Source organism: Lampetra fluviatilis, chromosome 71 (genome assembly GCF_964198595.1).
Source record: "Lampetra fluviatilis chromosome 71, kcLamFluv1.1, whole genome shotgun sequence".
NCBI classification, from domain to species: Eukaryota; Metazoa; Chordata; class Hyperoartia; order Petromyzontiformes; family Petromyzontidae; genus Lampetra; species Lampetra fluviatilis.
In genome coordinates, this window is record NC_136345.1 from 3,102,577 (window position 1) to 3,127,742 (window position 25,166).

At 51.1% G+C, this 25,166-nt stretch overlaps 1 protein-coding gene across 1 annotated transcript in view; it reads left to right on the forward strand.

Annotated features, from left to right (window-relative positions):
• Positions 1-216: 216 nt before the first annotated feature.
• Positions 217-25,166, forward strand: part of LOC144952949 (uncharacterized) — a 79,413-nt gene continuing 54,463 nt past the window's right edge. Inside the window, exon 1 of the mRNA XM_078883436.1 lies at positions 217-758. Coding sequence (XP_078739562.1) covers positions 217-758 — 542 coding nt within the window. The remainder of the gene's footprint in view (positions 759-25,166) is intronic.

The window sequence follows — 25,166 nt, forward strand, 5'->3', positions numbered from 1 at the left end:
CGCGGCGTTCCGCTCCGCTCGAAGCTCCGCCACGCGTCCAAGAGGCTCCAGTGATAACCTGGCAGCCTCGTCTAGTCGAACAGGCTCAGGTCCATCAGGAAGAGCTCCTTCACGTACCCCAGGCACCCCCCCCCCCCCCCCGCATTTCTCAGCGGGACGAGGTCCGCCGACTTCCAGGGTAGCTCCTCCCGGTCGTACGGCAGCCGCCTGGTGGCCATGAGCCTGAAGCTCGTGACCCTGAAGCTCGTGACCCTGAAGTTCAAGACCCTGAAGCTCATGACCTTGAAGTTCATGACCCTGAAGCTCATGACCTTGAAGTTCATGACCCTGAAGCTCATGACCTTGAAGTTCATGACCCTGAAGTTCGTGACCCTGAAGTTCAAGACCCTGAAGCTCATGACCTTGAAGTTCATGACCCTGAAGTTCGTGACCCTGAAGTTCGTGACCCTGAAGTTTGTGACCCTGAAGCTCGTGACCCTGAAGCTCGTGACCCTGAAGTTCATGACCCTGAAGTTCATGACCCTGAAGCTCATGACCCTGAAGCTCATGACCCTGAAGTTCGTGACCCTGAAGTTCGTGACCCTGAAGCTCGTGACCCTGAAGTTCGTGACCCTGAAGCTAGTGACCCTGAAGTTCATGACCCTGAAGTTCGTGACCCTGAAGTTCGTGACCCTGAAGTTCGTGACCCTGAAGCTCGTGACCCTGAAGTTCGTGACCCTGAAGCTCGTGACCCTGAAGTTCATGACCCTGACGCTTCAGTAATTTAGCCTCGATTGTGTCGGCCAGCTCGGTCCAGTTGTTCGGAGCGACGTTTTTGCGGTTTCCCAGGTAAACCCGCAGGTAGTCGACTCCATCGGCCTGCCAACTGACTCCTCCTGGGAGGGGCACAGAGCGAACGCCGCCTCGCGACCCCAGACACAGCGGAGGCCTGGCGCTAGGCTCAGTTGAGCCTGACGGAGGAGGCCCTCTCTCTCTCTCTCTCGTGACACCGCGACCGCCCGGCAGAGCGCGGAGACGTCGCGAGCGCCGTCGAACACGACGCATCACGTCGTCGTCTGCGTAAGCCGAGAGCTTGATTACCGGGACCTTGAGGCCGGACAGATTTCGTCTCGGGTGGCGTAGCAGCGGCTCAATGGACAGGGAGTACAGCAGGCCCCGAGAGGGGGCACCCCTGGTGAATGAAGGTCATGGAAGCGACTTCTGGAATCCGGTCTTTATTTGTCTTTCGTTCACAACACTCCCGTCTTCCTCCTTCACGCTGCTGACAGACAGCGTGAGAGGGATAGAGAGAAAGAGACACGCGCTGCCACGTGGCAGCCTGGACCACGTGGCAGCCTGGACCACGTGGCAGCCTGGACCACGTGGTGCAGCCTGGACCACGTGGTGCAGCCTGGACCACGTGGCAGCCTGGACCACGTGGCAGCATGGACCACGTGGCAGCCTGGACCTCCGCTCCAGCGTGGCCTCACCCTCCGTTCGTTCCAGTTCTGACAACGTGTCGTTCGTCTCCACCCTTATTTAATAGCCGGGTCACGTGGTACCTTTCCACCAATCCTGGTTAGCCTCCGTGGAATCTTCCAGACTCCACCGTAGGCTCCCGGGACCACGCCCCTGACTCGTCTCCCCATTGGCTGTGGCCAAAGCCAGCAGAACCAATCATCTACTTGCAGCTGTCACCTTCCATGACGTCAGGGCCACGCCCCCTAGGCTTCTCCCCATTGGCTGTGGCCAAAGCCAGCAGAACCAATCATCTACTTGCAGCTGTCACCTTTCCGTGACGTCAGGGCCACGCCCCCTAGGCTTCCCCCCATTGGCTGTTGCCAAAGCCAGCAGAACCAATCATCTACTTGCAGCTGTCACCTTTCCGTGACGTCAGGGCCACGCCCCTGACTCGTCTCTCCATTGGCTGTGGCCAAAGCCGGCAGAACCAATCATCTACTTGCAGCTGTCACCTTCCCGTGACGTCAGGGCCACGCCCCCTAGGCTTCCCCCCATTGGCTATGGGCCAAAACCGGCAGAGCGAATCATCGTGACGAGGTGTGATCCATCAGCGACCCGGATATGTCCTCACATTACACCTTGTCTGACCCCCCTCGTCACAGGGAGCCGCTGGTTTATCATCAAGGGGCTGCATGTGCCCCGTGTACAGGAGCCTGGTGATACGAAGGCCCGGCCCAAGCCGAGCGATGTTAAGGAGTTTGTCCAGATGCCCGTGGCTCACCCTGTCGAAGGCCTTCTCCTGATCTAAGAAGAGGAGGCTCAAGTCCATGCTGTGCGCTTCTGCGAGGAAGATTACGTCTCTGAGAGAGAGAGAGAGAGGAAGAGATAGGAAGGGAGGGATAGAGACTTTTGACTTTTAAACAAACTTTTTATTGCCGTCAGCAGCAACGGCACTGGAGGCGATTCCGTATACGAAACGCACAAAGTCACCAGCAAACGAATAATTCACTGGTCAACAAAAAAGCACATTTTTTTCTGGCCTGGACTTTTGCAGCTGTTCTAGACTAATTTCAGGGCAGAGGTCGCAACCGGGTACCCGATACCCGTACCCTACCCGATACCCGGCTACCCGTACCCGGCCGGGTACGGGTAGCCGGGTAGGCCGTGAGTCACTGGTGAGTCGCCGTTTGTCACTCATTTCCCAACGTCTTGTCTCTTCTCACAATTCAAGTTCATAGAATCAACCCACCCGCGCCTGCAACATGGCTTCATCCCAGAGGTCGCAATCGGGTACCCGTACCCTACCCGTACCCGCCCGGGTACGGGTAGGGTACGGGTACGGCCGGGTACAGGTGGCCGGGTACCCGTTTGCGACCCTGGTGCGGCCGGGTACGGGTAGGCCGTGAGTCACTGGTGAGTCACCGTTTGTCACTCATTTCGGGTACGGGTAGGGTACGGGTAGGGTACGGGTACCCGTACCCGTACCCGGCCGGGTACGGGTACGGGTAAGGAATCAAAACCCGTTTGCGACCTCTGTTTCAGGGTGCCGATTCCAAATCTGATCTCAGATTTGCTCTGTCACATCTCATTTTTATGCTATCGGCATACCCCATTTTCATTGATTTTACCCGAAATTAACTCCGTCACTTATGATTGCAAGCTGTTGCGAGTCAGTGACTGCTTTAGTGTTAAAATGTGGCGCTGTATTTTTAGGATGGTGTGTTTATAATATCATCATTTTTTGTAGATATCCACATTTATTTAATATTTTTCTTCTGCAGTTTTTATTGAAAATGCGATATTTTATATCTCAAAAACCTGACGTGATAGACAAAAACTAATGCTAGATTTGGAATCAGCACCCCAAAATTACCTTTAAACCGTTGGAATACATCTATTTGGTTCTTTCGGTAAAGTCACGTAGAAGGGAAATAATAAAATAATAAAAATCAAACATGATAAAACGAGAATTATTTTAATAATTTTATTATGTTTTATTTTTATTATTTTATTACTTCCCTTCTACGTGACTTTACCGAAAGAACCAAGAAGATGAATCCCTGCAGTCACGAAAGCTTTACATCGAAATTTTATTATGTTTTATTTTTATTATTTTATTATTTCCCTTCTACGTGGCTTTACCGAAAGAACCAAGAAGATGAATCCCTGCAGTCACGAAAGCTTCAAATCGAAATTTAACCTTTGGAATACCTTATGCCAGAAAAAGTGTGTTGACCAGTGTAATCGCTACAAATCCACGGTGGTGGTTGTGGTGGTGGTGGTGGTTGTGGCAGTGGTGGTGGTTGTGGTTGTGGTGGTGGTGGTGGTCATCGCGCACGCCACGGTGACGAGCGAGCGCTTCAGAAGGTGAACACCACGAGGAGGGTGCCGCCCACGCTGCTACAGAGAGGGGCTTGTCCGCCCACCCAGCGTTCGAAGATGACGCTCCGCACATCACCGACACGTGTGTGGTACATGGCGTGCTCCAGCCGGAGCCTTGAGCAGGCCTCTGAACACTGGAATCATCACAGAGCAGCCGTCAGTGTCACCCTCCAGCATCTTGCTTCCTCGTTCTGTAACACCGCCATCTTCGCCTGAGCACAGGCGAAGTTGGCGAGGTCATGGCGTTTTATAGTAATCTGTTTTTACCCTTTCAACTGGTACAACAACTGACACCTTTATACAAGGCATCGTGTTTGCAATAACCACAACACAAGCAGTCAAAATGCAAACAAAAAGAAACAACTCTGATGATGATAATGATGATGATAATGTATGCGCTGTCCTTGGAGTTAATTGGTCCACACCCGAGACAGCTTTTCTTAGAGCCTAGTCTCCATTTGGTGTTGGACCAGAAGACGCCAAAAGGCGCACAACTCAAAGACAGCGCACTATCAGAGTATTGAGAGCTCGGGGTTAAGCATTTACACTATGAGACATCTCCTTTACCAGTGGCAAAATATAGTAATAGGGTTTTACCCTTTAAACTGGTACAAAACTGACACCTTTATACAAGGCATCATGTTTGCAATAACCGCAACACAAGCAGTCAAAATGCAAACAAAAAGAAACAACTCTGATGATAATGATGATAATGATATGCACTGTCCTTGAAGTTGATTAGCCCACACCCGAGACAGCTTTTCTTAGAGCCTAGTCTCACATGGTGTTGGACCTTTTGGCGTCATCTGGTCCAACACCATGTGAGACTAGGCTCTAAGGAAAGCTGTCTCGGGTGTGGACCAATCAACTTCAAGGACCATGTGAGACTAGGCTCTAAGGAAAGCTGTCTCGGGTGTGGACCAATCAACTTCAAGGACCATGTGAGACTAGGCTCTAAGGAAAGCTGTCTCGGGTGTGGACCAATCAACTTCAAGGACCATGTGAGACTAGGCTCTAAGGAAAGCTGTCTCGGGTGTGGACCAATCAACTTCAAGGACCATGTGAGACTAGGCTCTAAGGAAAGCTGTCTCGGGTGTGGACCAATCAACTTCAAGGACCATGTGAGACTAGGCTCTAAGGAAAGCTGTCTCGGGTGTGGACCAATCAACTCCAAGGGCCATGTGAGACTAGGCTCTAAGGAAAGCTGTCTCGGGTGTGGACCAATCAACTTCAAGGACCATGTGAGACTAGGCTCTAAGGAAAGCTGTCTCGGGTGTGGACCAATCAACTTCAAGGACCATGTGAGACTAGGCTCTAAGGAAAGCTGTCTCGGGTGTGGACCAATCAACTTCAAGGACCATGTGAGACTAGGCTCTAAGGAAAGCTGTCTCGGGTGTGGACCAATCAACTTCAAGGACCATGTGAGACTAGGCTCTAAGGAAAGCTGTCTCGGGTGTGGACCAATCAACTCCAAGGGCAGTGCATATCATTATCATCATCAGAGTTGTTTCTTTTTGTTTGCATTTTGACTGCTTGTGTTGCGGTTATTGCAAACATGATGCCTTGTATAAAGGTGTCAGTTTTGTACCAGTTGAAAGGGTAAAAACATATTTCTATATTTTGCCACTGCTAAAGGAGATGTCTCATAGTGTGTCATGGCGCTTGTTAGCCAGGTAAGGCACCAGCCCATATACGAAGTTGCTGCTGTTATAGAAGGGCACCACCAGTTTGCTGAAGATGCCCCCCCCCCCCCACAAGGTGGAACATTGGTTTGGTAGTGTAAGTACTGGTGGAGCAGATCATCCATGGCACAGCTAGGAAATGCACAAAGTCTGTTGACCCCTGGCGAGATTCGGTTGAGGGCTGAAGAGAGGTTCAAGTTTCATGTGTTTGGTGTGGCCCTGTGAGCCATTCGGCTTTTGAATCGGGTGCAACCGCAACAAACAAAAAAACATGAACAAAAAACATCTTAAAGTGAATATGTGACTGATTGCAAACAGAAAATCCAAGAAAAGACAGCAAAATATTGCAGAAAAACCACCGTTACACACCAACGCTGTGTGCAAAAATCCCAGTGGGATGCAAGTCAAACAACAACAACCACAAGACAACTTAGATTAAGGCCATGAGTCTAACTCTGTACTACAACAACACAAACATGGCCAAACCAAAAAACTTTTCGAAATCACCAAAATAAAGCCACAAAAGTCAAACATCAACAACAACAACCACAAGACAACTTAGATTAAGGCCATGAGTCTAACTCTGTACTACAACAACACAAACATGGCCAAACCAAAACACTTTTCGAAATCACCAAAATACTTTTCGAAATCACCAAAATAAAGCCATGAATGTCAAACAACAACAACCACAAGACAACTTAGATTAAGGCCATCAGTCTAACTCCGTACTACAACAACACAAACATGGCCAAACCGAAACACTTTTCAAAAATCACCAAAATAAAGCCATAAAAGTCAAACAACAACAACAACAACAACCACAAGACAACTTAGATTAAGACCATTAGCCTAACTCTGTACTACAACAACACAAACATGGCTAAACCAAAAAACTTTTCGAAAATCACCAAAATAAAGCCATGAATGTCAAACATCAACAACAACAACCACAAGGCAACTTAGATTAAGGCCATGAGTCTAACTCTGTACTACAACAACACAAACATGGCCAAACCGAAGAACTTTTCGAAATCACCAAAATAAAGCCATGAATGTCAAACAACAACAACAACAACCACAAGGCAACTTAGATTAAGGCCATGAGTCTAACTCTGTACTACAACAACACAAACATGGCCAAACCGAAGAACTTTTCGAAATCACCAAAATAAAGCCATGAATGTCAAACAACAACAACAACAACAACCACAAGGCAACTTAGATTAAGGCCATGAGTCTAACTCTGTACTACAACAACACAAACATGGCCAAACCGAAGAACTTTTCGAAATCACCAAAATAAAGCCATGAATGTCAAACAACAACAACAACAACAACCACAAGACAACTTAGATTAAGGCCACTAGTCTAACTCTGTACTACAACAACACAAACATGGCTAAACCAAAAAACTTTTCGAAAATCACCAAAATAAAGCCATGAAAGTCAAACAACCACAAGACAACTTAGATTAAGGCCATGAGTCTAACTCTGTACTACAACAACACAAACATGGCCAAACCGAAGAACTTTTCGAAATCACCAAAATAAAGCCATGAATGTCAAACAACAACAACAACAACCACAAGGCAACTTAGATTAAGGCCATGAGTCTAACTCTGTACTACAACAACACAAACATGGCCAAACCGAAGAACTTTTCGAAATCACCAAAATAAAGCCATGAATGTCAAACAACAACAACAACAACAACCACAAGACAACTTAGATTAAGGCCATGAGTCTAACTCTGTACTACAACAACACAAACATGGCCAAACCGAAGAACTTTTCAAAAATCACCAAAATTAAGCCATGAAACAGTGCAGGTCATATGAACTGTGACCGAATTGTCACAATAAACGTCGTCAACAACATTGTACGACCACCAAACTCTGCAGCCATAGCTGGCAGCATGAGTCACTCCACAACATCAGTCGGAGTGTCAACATTTTTCAATGCACCTTTAAGATCAGCACACTAAGAGAGAATGATAGAGAGAGAGAGAGTGTGGGGGGGGGGGGAGAAAGAGGTGGAGTGTTTGCCGTGTGGTGGAGTGGTGTGTCCGGGATTGGAGAGATCTTTGAGTGGGAGTCTGGCTCTGAGATCATCGCGAGCTCATTCAGGGTGTTCTGTACACTCAGAGAGAGAGACAGAGACAGCTGATTCATATAAACTCTCATAGAAACACACTCATATATACACACACATTTATACACACACACACACTCACATACATACACGCATACACACACAACAACAACAACAACAACCGCCGTTCACCACTAAGTGGCGGTGACGTCACCACGACGCTTGTGCCAGGCCACGTGCACCTTGAGGCTGCCACGTGAAGTGTCGAACGCCCGCTCGCAGGAGGTCACGGGGCAGACCCAGCAGGTGCCATGGGTTGTACTGCTGTGCCAGGCTAGGTGCATGAGGAGGAGGTCACGGGGCAGACCCAGCAGGTGCCATGGGTTGTACTGCTGTGCCAGGCTAGGTGCATGAGGAGGAGGTCACGGGGCAGACCCAGCAGGTGCCATGGGTTGTACTGCTGTGCCAGGCTAGGTGCATGAGGAGGAGGTCACGGGGCAGACCCAGCAGGTGCCATGGGTTGTACTGCTGTGCCAGGCTAGGTGCATGAGGAGGAGGTCACGGGGCAGACCCAGCAGGTGCCACGGGTCGACTGACCAAGATGACCGAGATGACTGGCTGATGCACCACCTGTGCCCCCTACTGTGCCAACTTGCTGTGCTTTAGCCACCCGGCGCTCCGCTCGTTGTTGTGAGCGTCGCTCCTCCGCCCTCCGTTGTTGTTGGAGGGCGACTGCCTCCAACTGCCCAGTAGCGTCCTGGGTGCACCTAGCCTGGCACCAGTAGCGTCCTTCACGAGCCTCCTCCACAGAGGCCGATCTTGACACCGCTGGTACCGGTCATCGGCAAGTCCACTCAGCTCCACGTCCTCCTGTATATACAAAGACAAAGATCCCCCGTGTAGCCTTAACAGACTGTAGGGGCAAGTGCTGTTAGCGAGCACCTGTGATGCACACACAGACAAAGCTCCCCCAGGTAGCCTCTAGCAGGGCAGTAGGGGCAAGTGCTGTCAGTAGCAGCAGCAGCAGCAGCTATGATGCACACACAGACAAAGCTCCCCCAGGTAGCCTCTAGCAGGGCAGCAGGGGCAAGTGCTGTCAGTAGCAGCAGCAGCGGCACCTATGATGCACACACAGACAAAGCTCCCCCAGGTAGCCTCTAGCAGGGCAGTAGGGGCAAGTGCTGTCAGCAGCAGCAGCAGCACCTATGATGCACACACAGACAAAGCTCCCCCAGGTAGCCTCTAGCAGGGCTGCAGGGGCAAGTGCTGTCAGTAGCAGCAGCAGCAGCAGCTATGATGCACACACAGACAAAGCTCCCCCAGGTAGCCTCTAGCAGGGCTGCAGGGGCAAGTGCTGTCAGTAGCAGCAGCAGCACCTATGATGCACACACAGACAAAGCTCCCCCAGGTAGCCTCTAGCAGGGCAGTAGGGGCAAGTGCTGTCAGTAGCAGCAGCAGCAGCAGCTATGATGCACACACAGACAAAGCTCCCCCAGGTAGCCTCTAGCAGGGCAGTAGGGGCAAGTGCTGTCAGTAGCAGCAGCAGCAGCACCTATGATGCACACACAGACAAAGCTCCCCCAGGTAGCCTCTAGCAGGGCAGTAGGGGCAAGTGCTGTCAGTAGCAGCAGCAGCAGCACCTATGATACACACACAGACAAAGCTCCCCCAGGTAGCCTCTAGCAGGGCAGTAGGGGCAAGTGCTGTCAGTAGCAGCAGCAGCGGCACCTATGATGCACACACAGACAAAGCTCCCCCAGGTAGCCTCTAGCAGGGCAGTAGGGGCAAGTGCTGTCAGTAGCAGCAGCAGCACCTATGATGCACACACAGACAAAGCTCCCCCAGGTAGCCTCTAGCAGGGCAGTAGGGGCAAGTGCTGTCAGTAGCAGCAGCAGCACCTATGATGCACACACAGACAAAGCTCCCCCAGGTAGCCTCTAGCAGGGCAGTAGGGGCAAGTGCTGTCAGTAGCAGCAGCAGCACCTATGATGCACACACAGACAAAGCTCCCCCAGGTAGCCTCTAGCAGGGCAGTAGGGGCAAGTGCTGTCAGTAGCAGCAGCAGCAGCAGCTATGATGCACACACAGACAAAGCTCCCCCAGGTAGCCTCTAGCAGGGCAGCAGGGGCAAGTGCTGTCAGTAGCAGCAGCAGCAGCACCTATGATGCACACACAGACAAAGCTCCCCCAGGTAGCCTCTAGCAGGGCAGTAGGGGCAAGTGCTGTCAGTAGCAGCAGCAGCAGCAGCAGCTATGATGCACACACAGACAAAGCTCCCCCAGGTAGCCTCTAGCAGGGCAGTAGGGGCAAGTGCTGTCAGTAGCAGCAGCAGCAGCAGCTATGATGCACACACAGACAAAGCTCCCCCAGGTAGCCTCTAGCAGGGCTGCAGGGGCAAGTGCTGTCAGTAGCAGCAGCAGCAGCAGCACCTATGATGCACACACAGACAAAGCTCCCCCAGGTAGCCTCTAGCAGGGCTGCAGGGGCAAGTGCTGTCAGTAGCAGCAGCAGCAGCACCTATGATGCACACACAGACAAAGCTCCCCCAGGTAGCCTCTAGCAGGGCAGTAGGGGCAAGTGCTGTCAGTAGCAGCAGCAGCACCTATGATGCACACACAGACAAAGCTCCCCCAGGTAGCCTCTAGCAGGGCAGTAGGGGCAAGTGCTGTCAGTAGCAGCAGCAGCAGCAGCTATGATGCACACACAGACAAAGCTCCCCCAGGTAGCCTCTAGCAGGGCAGCAGGGGCAAGTGCTGTCAGTAGCAGCAGCAGCAGCACCTATGATGCACACACAGACAAAGCTCCCCCAGGTAGCCTCTAGCAGGGCTGCAGGGGCAAGTGCTGTCAGTAGCAGCAGCAGCAGCACCTATGATGCACACACAGACAAAGCTCCCCCAGGTAGCCTCTAGCAGGGCAGTAGGGGCAAGTGCTGTCAGTAGCAGCAGCAGCAGCAGCTATGATGCACACACAGACAAAGCTCCCCCAGGTAGCCTCTAGCAGGGCAGCAGGGGCAAGTGCTGTCAGTAGCAGCAGCAGCAGCAGCTATGATGCACACACAGACAAAGCTCCCCCAGGTAGCCTCTAGCAGGGCAGTAGGGGCAAGTGCTGTCAGTAGCAGCAGCAGCAGCACCTATGATGCACACACAGACAAAGCTCCCCCAGGTAGCCTCTAGCAGGGCAGTAGGGGCAAGTGCTGTCAGTAGCAGCAGCAGCAGCACCTATGATGCACACACAGACAAAGCTCCCCCAGGTAGCCTCTAGCAGGGCAGTAGGGGCAAGTGCTGTCAGTAGCAGCAGCAGCAGCACCTATGATGCACACACAGACAAAGCTGTTGTGTTAATGATTGTTGTTGTGGTTGTTGTGATAATGATTGTTGTTGTGGTTGTTGTGATAATGATTGTTGTTGTGGTTGTTGTGATAATGATTGTTGTTGTGGTTGTTGTGATAATGATTGTTGTTGTGGTTGTTGTGTTAATGATTGTTGTTGTGGTTGTTGTGGTTGTGGTTGTTGTAGTGGTTGTTGTGTTAATGATTGTTGTTGTGGTTGTTGTGATAATGATTGTTGTTGTGGTTGTTGTGGTTGTGGTTGTTGTAGTGGTTGTTGTGTTAATGATTGTTGTTGTGATAATGATTGTTGTTGTGGTTGTTGTGATAATGATTGTTGTTGTGGTTGTTGTGATAATGATTGTTGTTGTGGTTGTTGTGTTAATGATTGTTGTTGTGGTTGTTGTAATAATGATTGTTGTTGTGGTTGTGGTTGTTGTAGTGGTTGTTGTGTTAATGATTGTTGTTGTGGTTGTTGTGATCATGATTGTTGTTGTGGTTGTTGTGATAATGATTGTTGTTGTGGTTGTTGTGATAATGATTGTTGTTGTGGTTGTTGTGATAATGATTGTTGTTGTGGTTGTTGTGGTTGTGGTTGTTGTAGTGGTTGTTGTGATAATGATTGTTGTTGTGGTTGTTGTGGTTGTGGTTGTTGTAGTGGTTGTTGTGATAATGATTGTTGTTGTGGTTGTTGTGGTTGTGGTTGTTGTAGTGGTTGTTGTGTTAATGATTGTTGTTGTGGTTGTTGTGGTTGTGGTTGTTGTAGTGGTTGTTGTGATAATGATTGTTGTAGTGGTTGTTGTGGTTGTGGTTGTTGTTGTGGTTGTTGTGTTAATGATTGTTGTAGTGGTTGTTGTGATAATGATTGTTGTTGTGGTTGTTGTGGTTGTGGTTGTTGTAGTGGTTGTTGTGATCATGATTGTTGTAGTGGTTGTTGTGGTTGTGGTTGTTGTAGTGGTTGTTGTGTTAATGATTGTTGTAGTGGTTGTTGTGATAATGATTGTTGTTGTGGTTGTTGTGGTTGTGGTTGTTGTAGTGGTTGTTGTGATCATGATTGTTGTTGTGGTTGTTGTGGTTGTGGTTGTTGTTGTGGTTGTTGTGTTAATGATTGTTGTTGTGGTTGTTGTGGTTGTGGTTGTTGTAGTGGTTGTTGTGATCATGATTGTTGTTGTGGTTGTTGTGTTAATGATTGTTGTGGTTGTTGTTGTGGCTGTTTTTGTTGTTGTGATAATGATTGTTGTTGTGATCATGATTGTTGTTGTGGTTGTTGTGATAATGATTGTTGTTGTGGTTGTTGTGTTAATGATTGTTGTGGTTGTTGTTGTGGCTGTTATTGTTGTTGTGATAATGATTGTTGTTGTGATCATGATTGTTGTTGTGGTTGTTGTGATAATGATTGTTGTTGTGGTTGTTGTGTTAATGATTGTTGTGGTTGTTGTTGTGGCTGTTTTTGTTGTTGTGATAATGATTGTTGTTGTTGTGGTTGTTGTGGTTGTTGTTGTTGTTGTGGAGGCTGCCGAGGTGGAGCAGCAGCTGTCCACACAGGTGGTGGGACTTCGCGATGAGTTCCGCGAGAAAAGCTTCTCCACCCAGCAGCACCTCGCACGCCTCGAGAGCTTGCAGGCAGAGGTGAGCACTCACTCACCACTCACTCACCACTCACTCACCACTCACTCACCACTCAGTCAGTCACTCAGTCAGTCACTCAGTCACTCAGTCACTCACCCACTCAGTCACCACTCACTCACTCAGTCACTCAGTCACTCACTCACCGCTCACTCACTCACTCAGTCACTCACCACTCACTCACTCAGTCACTCACTCAGTCACTCAGTCAGTCAGTCATTCAGTCACTCACTCAGTCACTCACTCACTCAGTCACTCACTCACTCAGTCAGTCACTCAGTCACTCACTCACTCAGTCACCGAGAGAAAAGCTTCTCCACCCAGCAGCACCTCGCACGCCTCGAGAGCCTGCAGGCAGAGGTGAGCACTCACTCACCACTCACTCACTCACTCAGTCACTCACTCAGTTACTCACTCAGTCAGTCACTCAGTCAGTCATTCAGTCAGTCATTCAGTCAGTCACTCAGTCACTCAGTCAGTCACCGAGAGAAAAGCTTCTCCACCCAGCAGCACCTCGCACGCCTCGAGAGCCTGCAGGCAGAGGTGAGGACTCACTCACCACTCACTCACTCACTCAGTCACTCACTCAGTCACTCACTCAGTCAGTCACTCAGTCAGTCATTCAGTCAGTCATTCAGTCAGTCACTCAGTCACTCAGTCAGTCACCGAGAGAAAAGCTTCTCCACCCAGCAGCACCTCGCACGCCTCGAGAGCCTGCAGGCAGAGGTGAGGACTCACTCACCACTCACTCACTCACTCAGTCACTCACTCAGTCACTCACTCAGTCAGTCACTCAGTCAGTCATTCAGTCAGTCATTCAGTCAGTCACTCAGTCACTCAGTCAGTCACCGAGAGAAAAGCTTCTCCACCCAGCAGCACCTCGCACGCCTCGAGAGCTTGCAGGCAGAGGTGAGCACTCACTCACCACTCACTCACTCAGTCAGTCAATCAGTCACTCACTCAGTCAGTCACTCAGTCAGTCATTCAGTCAGTCATTCAGTCAGTCACTCAGTCACTCAGTCAGTCACCGAGAGAAAAGCTTCTCCACCCAGCAGCACCTCGCACGCCTCGAGAGCTTGCAGGCAGAGGTGAGGACTCACTCACCACTCACTCACCACTCACTCACCACTCACTCACTCAGTCACTCAGTCAGTCACTCAGTCACTCACTCACTCACTCAGTCACTCAGTCACTCACTCACTCACCACTCACTCACTCAGTCACTCAGTCACTCACTCAGTCACTCACCACTCACCGAGAGAAAAGCTTCTCCACCCAACAGCACCTCGCACGCCTCGAGAGCTTGCAGGCAGAGGTGAGGACTCACTCACCACTCACTCACCACTCACTCACCACTCACTCACTCACTCAGTCAGTCACTCACTCACTCAGTCAGTCAGTCACTCAGTCAGTCACTCAGTCACTCACTCACTCACCACTCACCCACCACTCACTCAGTCAGTCACTCAGTCAGTCATTCAGTCAATCACTCACTCACTCAGTCACTCACTCAGTCACTCACTCACTCAGTCACTCAGTCACTCACTCAGTCACTCAGTCACCGAGAGAAAAGCTTCTCCACCCAGCAGCACCTCGCACGCCTCGAGAGCTTGCAGGCAGAGGTGAGAACTCACTCACCACTCACTCAGTCACTCAGTCACTCACTCAGTCACTCAGTCACTCAGTCACTCAGTCACTCACTCAGTCAGTCAGTCACTCACTCACTCACTCACTCAGTCACTCACTCACTCACTCACCACCCACTCACCACTCACCGAGAGAAAAGCTTCTCCACCCAGCAGCACCTCGCACGCCTCGAGAGCTTGCAGGCAGAGGTGAGCACTCACTCACCACTCAGTCACCACTCACTCACCACTCCCTCACCACTCACTCACCACTCACTCACCACTCACTCACTCACTCAGTCACTCACTCAGTCATTCAGTCACTCACTCAGTCAGTCAGTCAGTCATTCAGTCACTCACTCAGTCACTCACCACTCACCGAGAGAAAAGCTTCTCCACCCAGCAGCACCTCGCACGCCTCGAGAGCTTGCAGGCAGAGGTGAGCACTCACCACTCACTCACTCAGTCACCACTCACTCACCACTCCCTCACCACTCACTCACCACTCACTCACCACTCACTCACTCACTCAGTCACTCACTCAGTCACTCACTCACTCACTCACTCAGTCAGTCATTCACTCACTCACTCACTCAGTCACTCAGTCACTCACTCACTCAGTCACCGAGAGAAAAGCTTCTCCACCCAGCAGCACCTCGCACGCCTCGAGAGCTTGCAGGCAGAGGTGAGAACTCACCACTCACTCACTCAGTCACTCACTCAGTCAGTCATTCAGTCAGTCATTCAGTCAGTCACTCAGTCAGTCATTCAGTCAGTCACTCACTCAGTCACTCAGTCACTCACTCACTCAGTCACCGAGAGAAAAGCTTCTCCACCCAGCAGCACCTCGCACGCCTCGAGAGCTTGCAGGCAGAGGTGAGAACTCACCACTCACTCACTCACTCAGTCACTCAGTCAGTCAGTCAGTCATTCAGTCACTCACTCAGTCAGTCACTCACTCACTCAGTCACTCACTCAGTCACTCACTCAGTCAGTCACTCACTCACTCACTCAGTCACTCAGTCACTCACTCACTCAGTCAGTCACTCACTCACCACCCACTCACCACTCACCGAGAGAAAAGCTTCTCCACCCAGCAGCACCTCGCACGCCTCGAGAGCTTGCAGGCAGAGGTGAGAACTCACTCACCACTCACTCAGTCACTCACTCAGTCACTCAGTCAGTCACTCAGTCACTCACTCAGTCAGTCACTCACTCACTCACTCAGTCACTCACTCAGTCACTCACTCAGTCAGTCACTCACTCACTCAGTCACTCAGTCACTCACTCACTCAGTCAGTCACTCACTCACTCAGTCACTCACTCACTCAGTCACTCACTCACTCACTCAGTCACTCACTCACTCACTCAGTCACTCACTCACCACCCACTCACCACTCACCGAGAGAAAAGCTTCTCCACCCAGCAGCACCTCGCACGCCTCGAGAGCTTGCAGGCAGAGGTGAGCACTCACTCACCACTCACTCACTCAGTCACTCACTCACTCAGTCACTCACTCACTCAGTCACTCAGTCACTCACTCACTCACCACTCACCGAGAGAAAAGCTTCTCCACCCAGCAGCACCTCGCACGCCTCGAGAGCTTGCAGGCAGAGGTGAGAACTCACTCACCACTCACTCACTCAGTCAGTCACTCAGTCAGTCATTCAGTCAGTCACTCACTCACTCAGTCACTCACTCAGTCACTCACTCACTCAGTCACTCAGTCACTCACTCAGTCACTCAGTCACTCACTCAGTCACTCACCACTCACCCACCACTCACTCACTCACTCAGTCAGTCACTCAGTCAGTCATTCAGTCAGTCACTCACTCACTCAGTCACTCACTCAGTCACTCACTCACTCAGTCACTCAGTCACTCACTCAGTCACTCAGTCACTCACTCACTCACTCAGTCACCGAGAGAAAAGCTTCTCCACCCAGCAGCACCTCGCACGCCTCGAGAGCTTGCAGGCAGAGGTGAGAACTCACTCACCACTCACTCACTCAGTCAGTCACTCAGTCAGTCATTCAGTCAGTCACTCACTCACTCAGTCACTCACTCAGTCACTCACTCACTCAGTCACTCAGTCACTCACTCAGTCACTCAGTCACTCAGTCACTCACCACTCACCCACCACTCACTCACTCAGTCAGTCACTCAGTCAGTCATTCAGTCAGTCACTCACTCACTCAGTCACTCACTCAGTCACTCACTCACTCAGTCACTCAGTCACTCACTCAGTCACTCAATCACTCACTCACTCAGTCACCGAGAGAAAAGCTTCTCCACCCAGCAGCACCTCGCACGCCTCGAGAGCTTGCAGGCAGAGGTGAGAACTCACTCACCACTCACTCACTCAGTCAGTCACTCAGTCAGTCATTCAGTCAGTCACTCACTCACTCAGTCACTCACTCAGTCACTCACTCACTCAGTCACTCAGTCACTCACTCAGTCACTCAGTCACTCACTCAGTCACTCACCACTCACCCACCACTCACTCACTCAGTCAGTCACTCAGTCAGTCATTCAGTCAGTCACTCACTCACTCAGTCACTCACTCAGTCACTCACTCACTCAGTCACTCAGTCACTCACTCAGTCACTCAGTCACTCACTCACTCACTCAGTCACCGAGAGAAAAGCTTCTCCACCCAGCAGCACCTCGCACGCCTCGAGAGCTTGCAGGCAGAGGTGAGAACTCACCACTCACTCACTCAGTCACTCACCACTCACTCACTCAGTCAGTCATTCAGTCACTCAGTCAGTCATTCAGTCAGTCATTCAGTCAGTCACTCACTCACCACTCACCGAGAGAAAAGCTTCTCCACCCAGCAGCACCTCGCACGCCTCGAGAGCTTGCAGGCAGAGGTGAGCACTCACTCACCACTCACTCACTCAGTCACTCACCACTCACTCAGTCAGTCAGTCACTCACTCACTCAGTCACTCACCCACTCAGTCACTCACTCAGTCACTCACTCAGTCACTCACCCACTCAGTCACTCACTCACTCACTCACCACTCACTCACCACTCACCGAGAGAAAAGCTTCTCCACCCAACAGCACCTCGCACGCCTGGAGAGCTTGCAGGCAGAGGTGAGAACTCACCACTCACTCACTCAGTCACTCAGTCAGTCACTCAGTCACTCACTCACTCACTCAGTCACTCAGTCACTCACTCACTCACTCAGTCACCGAGAGAAAAGCTTCTCCACCCAGCAGCACCTCGCACGCCTCGAGAGCTTGCAGGCAGAGGTGAGCACTCACTCACCACTCACTCACCACTCACTCACCACTCACTCACTCAGTCACTCAGTCAGTCACTCAGTCACTCACTCACTCACTCAGTCACTCAGTCACTCACTCACTCACTCACCACTCACTCACTCAGTCACTCAGTCACTCACTCAGTCACTCACCACTCACCGAGAGAAAAGCTTCTCCACCCAACAGCACCTCGCACGCCTCGAGAGCTTGCAGGCAGAGGTGAGAACTCACTCACCACTCACTCACTACTCACTCAGTCAGTCAGTCACTCACTCACTCACCACTCACCCACTCATTCACCCACTCACTCACTCAGTCACTCAGTCAGTCACTCACTCACTCAGTCACTCACCACTCACCCACCACTCACTCACTCAGTCAGTCACTCAGTCAGTCATTCAGTCAGTCACTCACTCACTCACTCAGTCACTCACTCAGTCACTCACTCACTCAGTCACTCAGTCACTCACTCAGTCACTCAGTCACTCACTCACTCACTCAGTCACCGAGAGAAAAGCTTCTCCACCCAGCAGCACCTCGCACGCCTCGAGAGCTTGCAGGCAGAGGTGAGCACTCACTCACCACTCACTCACCACTCACTCACCACTCACTCACCACTCAGTCAGTCACTCAGTCAGTCACTCAGTCACTCAGTCACTCACCCACTCAGTCACCACTCACTCACTCAGTCACTCAGTCACTCACTCACCGCTCACTCACTCACTCAGTCACTCACCACTCACTCACTCAGTCACTCACTCAGTCACTCAGTCAGTCACTCACTCAGTCAGTCACTCACTACTCACTCACCACTCACTCACCACTCACTCACCACTCACTCACTCAGTCACTCAGTCAGTCACTCAGTCACTCACTCACTCACTCAGTCAGTCACTCACTCACTCACTCACTCAGTCACTCACTCACTCAGTCACTCACTCACTCACCACCCACTCACCACTCACCGAGAGAAAAGCTTCTCCACCCAGCAGCACCTCGCACGCCTCGAGAGCTTGCAGGCAGAGGTGAGAACTCACTCACCACTCACTCACTCAGTCAGTCACTCAGTCACTCACTCAGTCAGTCACTCACTCAGTCAGTCACTCAGTCACTCACTCAGTCACTCAGTCACTCACTCAGTCACTCAGTCAGTCACTCACTCAGTCACTCAGTCAGTGACTCACTCCATCAGTCACTCACTCACCCACTCAGTCAGTCACTCAGTCAGTCACTCACTCACCCACTCAGTCAGTCAGTCACTCACTCAGTCACTCACTCAGACACTCACTCACTCAGTCACTCAGTCAGTCAGTCAGTCACTCACTCAGTCACTCACTCAGTCACTCAGTCAGTCAGTCACTCAGTCAGTCAGTCACTCAGTCACTCAGTCACTCACTCAGTCACTCACTCAGGCACTCACTCAGTCAGTCACTCAGTCAGTCAGTCACTCACTCAGTGAGTCACTCACTCAGTCACTCACTCAGTCACTCAGTCAGTCACTCACTCAGTCATTCACCACTCACTCACTCACCACTCACTCACCACTCACTCACTCACTCAGTCACTCACTCACCCACTCAGTCAGTCACTCACTCAGTCACTCACTCACTCACTCAGTCACTCACTCACTCACTCAGTCACTCAGTCACTCACTCACTCAGTCACTCACTCACTCAGACACTCACTCACTCAGTCACCACTCACTCACCACTCACTCACTCACTCAGTCACTCACTCACTCACTCAGTCACTCACTCAGTCAGTCAGTCACTCACTCAGTCACTCAGTCACTCACTCAGTCACTCAGTCACTCACTCACTCAGACACTCACTCACTCAGTCACCACTCAATCACCACTCACTCACCACTCACTCACCACTCACTCACTCACTCACCACTCACTCACCACTCACTCACTCAGTCACTCACTAAGTCACTCACTCACTCAGTCACTCACTCACTCAGTCACTCACCCACTCACTCACTCAGTCACTCACTCACCACTCACTCACAACTCACTCACTCACCACTCACTCACTCAGTCACTCACCACTCACTCACTCACCACTCACTCACTCACTCACCACTCACTCACTCAGTCACTCACTCAGTCACTCACTCAGTCACTCAGTCACTCACTCACTCACTCACCACTCACTCACCACTCACTCAGTCAGTCAGTCACTCACTCAGTCACTCAGTCAGTCATTCACTCAGTCAGTCACTCAGCCACTCAGTCACTCACTCACTCACTCAGTCACTCACCCACTTAGTCACTCACTCACTCACTCACTCAGTCACCACTCACTCAGACACTCACTCACCCACTTACTCAGTCACTCACCCACTCACTCAGTCACTCACTCAGTCACTCACCCACTCACTCATCACTCACTCACTCAGTCACTCAGTCACTCACTCAGTCACCACTCACTCAGTCACTCAGTCACTCAGTCAGTCACTCACTCAGTCACTCACCACTCACTCACCAATCACTCACCACTCACTCAGTCACTCACTCAGTCAGTCACTCACTCAGTCACTCACTCAGTCACTCAGTCACCGAGATAAAAGCTTCTCCACCCAGCAGCACCTCGCACGCCTCGAGAGCTTGCAGGCAGAGGTGAGCACTCACTCACCACTCACTCACCACTCAGTCAGTCACTCACTCAGTCAGTCACTCAGTCACTCAGTCACTCACCCACTCAGTCACCACTCACTCACTCAGTCACTCAGTCACTCACTCACCGCTCACTCACTCACTCAGTCACTCAGTCACTCACCACTCACTCACTCAGTCACTCACTCAGTCACTCACTCAGTCAGTCACTCACTCAGTCAGTCACTCACTACTCACTCACCACTCACTCACCACTCACTCACCACTCACTCACCACTCACTCACTCAGTCACTCAGTCAGTCACTCAGTCACTCACTCACTCACTCACTCAGTCAGTCACTCACTCACTCACTCAGTCACTCACTCACTCAGTCACTCACTCACTCACCACCCACTCACCACTCACCGAGAGAAAAGCTTCTCCACCCAGCAGCACCTCGCACGCCTCGAGAGCTTGCAGGCAGAGGTGAGAACTCACTCACCACTCACTCACTCAGTCAGTCACTCAGTCACTCACTCAGTCAGTCACTCACTCAGTCAGTCACTCAGTCACTCACTCAGTCACTCAGTCACTCACTCAGTCACTCAGTCACTCACTCAGTCACTCAGTCAGTGACTCACTCCATCAGTCACTCACTCACCCACTCAGTCAGTCACTCAGTCAGTCACTCACTCACCCACTCAGTCAGTCAGTCACTCACTCAGTCACTCACTCAGACACTCACTCACTCAGTCACTCAGTCAGTCAGTCAGTCACTCACTCACTCAGTCACTCACTCAGTCACTCAGTCAGTCAGTCACTCAGTCAGTCAGTCACTCAGTCACTCAGTCACTCACTCAGTCACTCACTCAGGCACTCACTCAGTCAGTCACTCAGTCAGTCAGTCACTCACTCAGTGAGTCACTCACTCAGTCACTCACTCAGTCACTCAGTCAGTCACTCACTCAGTCATTCACCACTCACTCACTCACTCACCACTCACTCACCACTCACTCACTCACTCAGTCACTCACTCACCCACTCAGTCAGTCACTCACTCAGTCACTCACTCACTCAGTCACTCACTCAGTCACTCAGTCACTCACTCACTCAGTCACTCACTCACTCAGACACTCACTCACTCAGTCACCACTCACTCACCACTCACTCACTCAGTCACTCACTCAGTCACTCACTCAGTCACTCACTCACTCAGTCACTCACTCACTCAGTCAGTCAGTCACTCACTCAGTCACTCAGTCACTCAGTCACTCACTCAGTCACTCAGTCACTCACTCACTCAGACACTCACTCACTCAGTCACCACTCAATCACCACTCACTCACCACTCACTCACCACTCACTCACTCACCACTCACTCACCACTCACTCACTCACTCAGTCACTCACTAAATCACTCACTCACTCAGTCACTCACTCACTCAGTCACTCACCCACTCACTCACTCAGTCACTCACTCACCACTCACTCACAACTCACTCACCACTCACTCACCAATCACTCACTCAGTCACTCACCACTCACTCACTCACCACTCACTCACTCACCACTCACTCACTCAGTCACTCAGTCAGTCACTCACTCAGTCACTCAGTCACTCACTCACTCACCACTCACTCACCACTCACTCACTCAGTCAGTCAGTCACTCAGTCACTCAGTCAGTCATTCACTCAGTCAGTCACTCAGCCACTCAGTCACTCACTCACTCAGTCACTCACCCACTCAGTCACTCACTCACTCACTCAGTCACCACTCACTCAGACACTCACTCACCCACTTACTCAGTCACTCACCCACTCACTCAGTCACTCACTCAGTCACTCACCCACTCACTCATCACTCACTCACTCAGTCACTCAGTCACTCACTCAGTCACCACTCACTCAGTCACTCAGTCCCTCAGTCAGTCACTCACCACTCACTCACCAATCACTCACCACTCACTCAGTCACTCACTCAGTCAGTCACTCACTCAGTCACTCACTCAGTCACTCACTCACCCACTCAGTCACTCACTCAGACATTCACCCACTCACTCAGTCACTCACTCACTCACTCACTCAGTCACTCAGTCACTCGCTCACTCAGTACCTCACACACTCAGTCACGCACTCACCACTCACTCACTCACTCAGTCACTCACTCAGTCACTCACTCATTCACTAACCACTCACTCACCACTCACTCACCACTCAGTCAGTCACTCACTCAGTCACTCACTCAGTCACTCAGTCACTCACCCACTCAGTCACCACTCACTCACTCAGTCACTCAGTCACTCACTCACCGCTCACTCACTCACTCAGTCACTCAGTCACTCACCACTCACTCACTCAGTCACTCACCCAGTCACTCAGTCAGTCACTCACTCAGTCAGTCACTCACTACTCACTCACCACTCACTCGCCACTCACTCACCACTCACTCACTCAGTCACTCAGTCAGTCACTCACTCACTTACTCAGTCAGTCACTCACTCACTCAGTCACTCACTCACTCAGTCACTCACTCACTCACCACCCACTCACCACTCACCGAGAGAAAAGCTTCTCCACCCAGCAGCACCTCGCACGCCTCGAGAGCTTGCAGGCAGAGGTGAGAACTCACTCACCACTCACTCACTCAGTCAGTCACTCAGTCAGTCATTCAGTCAGTCACTCACTCACTCAGTCACTCACTCAGTCACTCACTCACTCAGTCACTCAGTCACTCACTCAGTCACTCAGTCACTCACTCAGTCACTCACCACTCACCCACCACTCACTCACTCAGTCAGTCACTCAGTCAGTCATTCAGTCAGTCACTCACTCACTCAGTCACTCACTCAGTCACTCACTCACTCAGTCACTCAGTCACTCACTCAGTCACTCAGTCACTCACTCACTCACTCAGTCACCGAGAGAAAAGCTTCTCCACCCAGCAGCACCTCGCACGCCTCGAGAGCTTGCAGGCAGAGGTGAGAACTCACTCACCACTCACTCACTCAGTCAGTCACTCAGTCACTCACTCAGTCAGTCACTCACTCAGTCAGTCACTCAGTCACTCACTCAGTCACTCAGTCACTCACTCAGTCACTCACTCAGTCACTCAGTCAGTCACTCACTCAGTCACTCAGTCAGTGACTCACTCCATCAGTCACTCACTCACCCACTCAGTCAGTCACTCAGTCAGTCACTCACTCACCCACTCAGTCAGTCAGTCACTCACTCAGTCACTCACTCAGACACTCACTCACTCACTCAGTCACTCAGTCAGTCAGTCAGTCACTCACTCAGTCACTCACTCAGTCACTCAGTCAGTCAGTCACTCAGTCACTCACTCACTCAGTCACTCACTCAGGCACTCACTCAGTCACTCAGTCAGTCAGTCACTCACTCAGTGAGTCACTCACTCAGTCACTCACTCAGTCACTCAGTCAGTCACTCACTCAGTCATTCACCACTCACTCACTCACCACTCACTCACCACTCACTCACTCACTCAGTCACTCACTCACCCACTCAGTCAGTCACTCACTCAGTCACTCACTCACTCAGTCACTCACTCACTCACTCAGTCACTCAGTCACTCACTCACTCAGTCACTCACTCACTCAGACACTCACTCACTCAGTCACCACTCACTCACCACTCACTCACTCAGTCACTCACTCAGTCACTCACTCAGTCACTCACTCACTCACTCAGTCACTCACTCAGTCAGTCAGTCACTCACTCAGTCACTCAGTCACTCACTCAGTCACTCACTCACTCAGTCACTCACTCACTCAGTCACTCACTCAGTCACTCACTCAGTCACTCACTCACTCAGTCAGTGACTCACTCCGTCAGTCACTCACTCACCCACTCAGTCAGTCACTCAGTCAGTCACTCACTCACCCACTCAGTCAGTCAGTCACTCACTCAGTCACTCACTCAGACACTCACTCACTCACTCAGTCACTCAGTCAGTCACTCACTCAGTCACTCACTCAGTCACTCAGTCAGTCACTCAGTCACTCACTCACTCAGTCACTCACTCAGTCACTCATTCAGGCACTCACTCAGTCAGTCACTCAGTCAGTCAGTCACTCACTCAGTGAGTCACTCACTCAGTCACTCACCCACTCAGTCACCACTCACTCACTCAGTCACTCAGTCACTCACTCACCGCTCACTCACTCACTCAGTCACTCAGTCACTCACCACTCACTCACTCAGTCACTCACCCAGTCACTCAGTCAGTCACTCACTCAGTCAGTCACTCACTACTCACTCACCACTCACTCACCACTCACTCACCACTCACTCACTCAGTCACTCAGTCAGTCACTCACTCACTTACTCAGTCAGTCACTCACTCACTCAGTCACTCACTCACTCAGTCACTCACTCACTCACCACCCACTCACCACTCACCGAGAGAAAAGCTTCTCCACCCAGCAGCACCTCGCACGCCTCGAGAGCTTGCAGGCAGAGGTGAGAACTCACTCACCACTCACTCACTCAGTCAGTCACTCAGTCACTCACTCAGTCAGTCACTCACTCAGTCAGTCACTCAGTCACTCACTCAGTCACTCAGTCACTCACTCAGTCACTCACTCAGTCACTCAGTCAGTCACTCACTCAGTCACTCAGTCAGTGACTCACTCCATCAGTCACTCACTCACCCACTCAGTCACTCACTCAGTCAGTCACTCACTCAGTCACTCACTCAGTCACTCACTCACCCACTCAGTCACTCACTCAGACATTCACCCACTCACTCAGTCACTCACTCACTCACTCAGTCACTCAGTCACTCGCTCACTCAGTACCTCACACACTCAGTCACGCACTCACCACTCACTCACTCACTCAGTCACTCACTCAGTCACTCACTCATTCACTAACCACTCACTCACCACTCACTCACCACTCAGTCAGTCACTCACTCAGTCACTCACTCAGTCACTCACTCAGTCACTCACCCACTCAGTCACCACTCACTCACTCAGTCACTCAGTCACTCACTCACCGCTCACTCACTCACTCAGTCACTCAGTCACTCACCACTCACTCACTCAGTCACTCACCCAGTCACTCAGTCAGTCACTCACTCAGTCAGTCACTCACTACT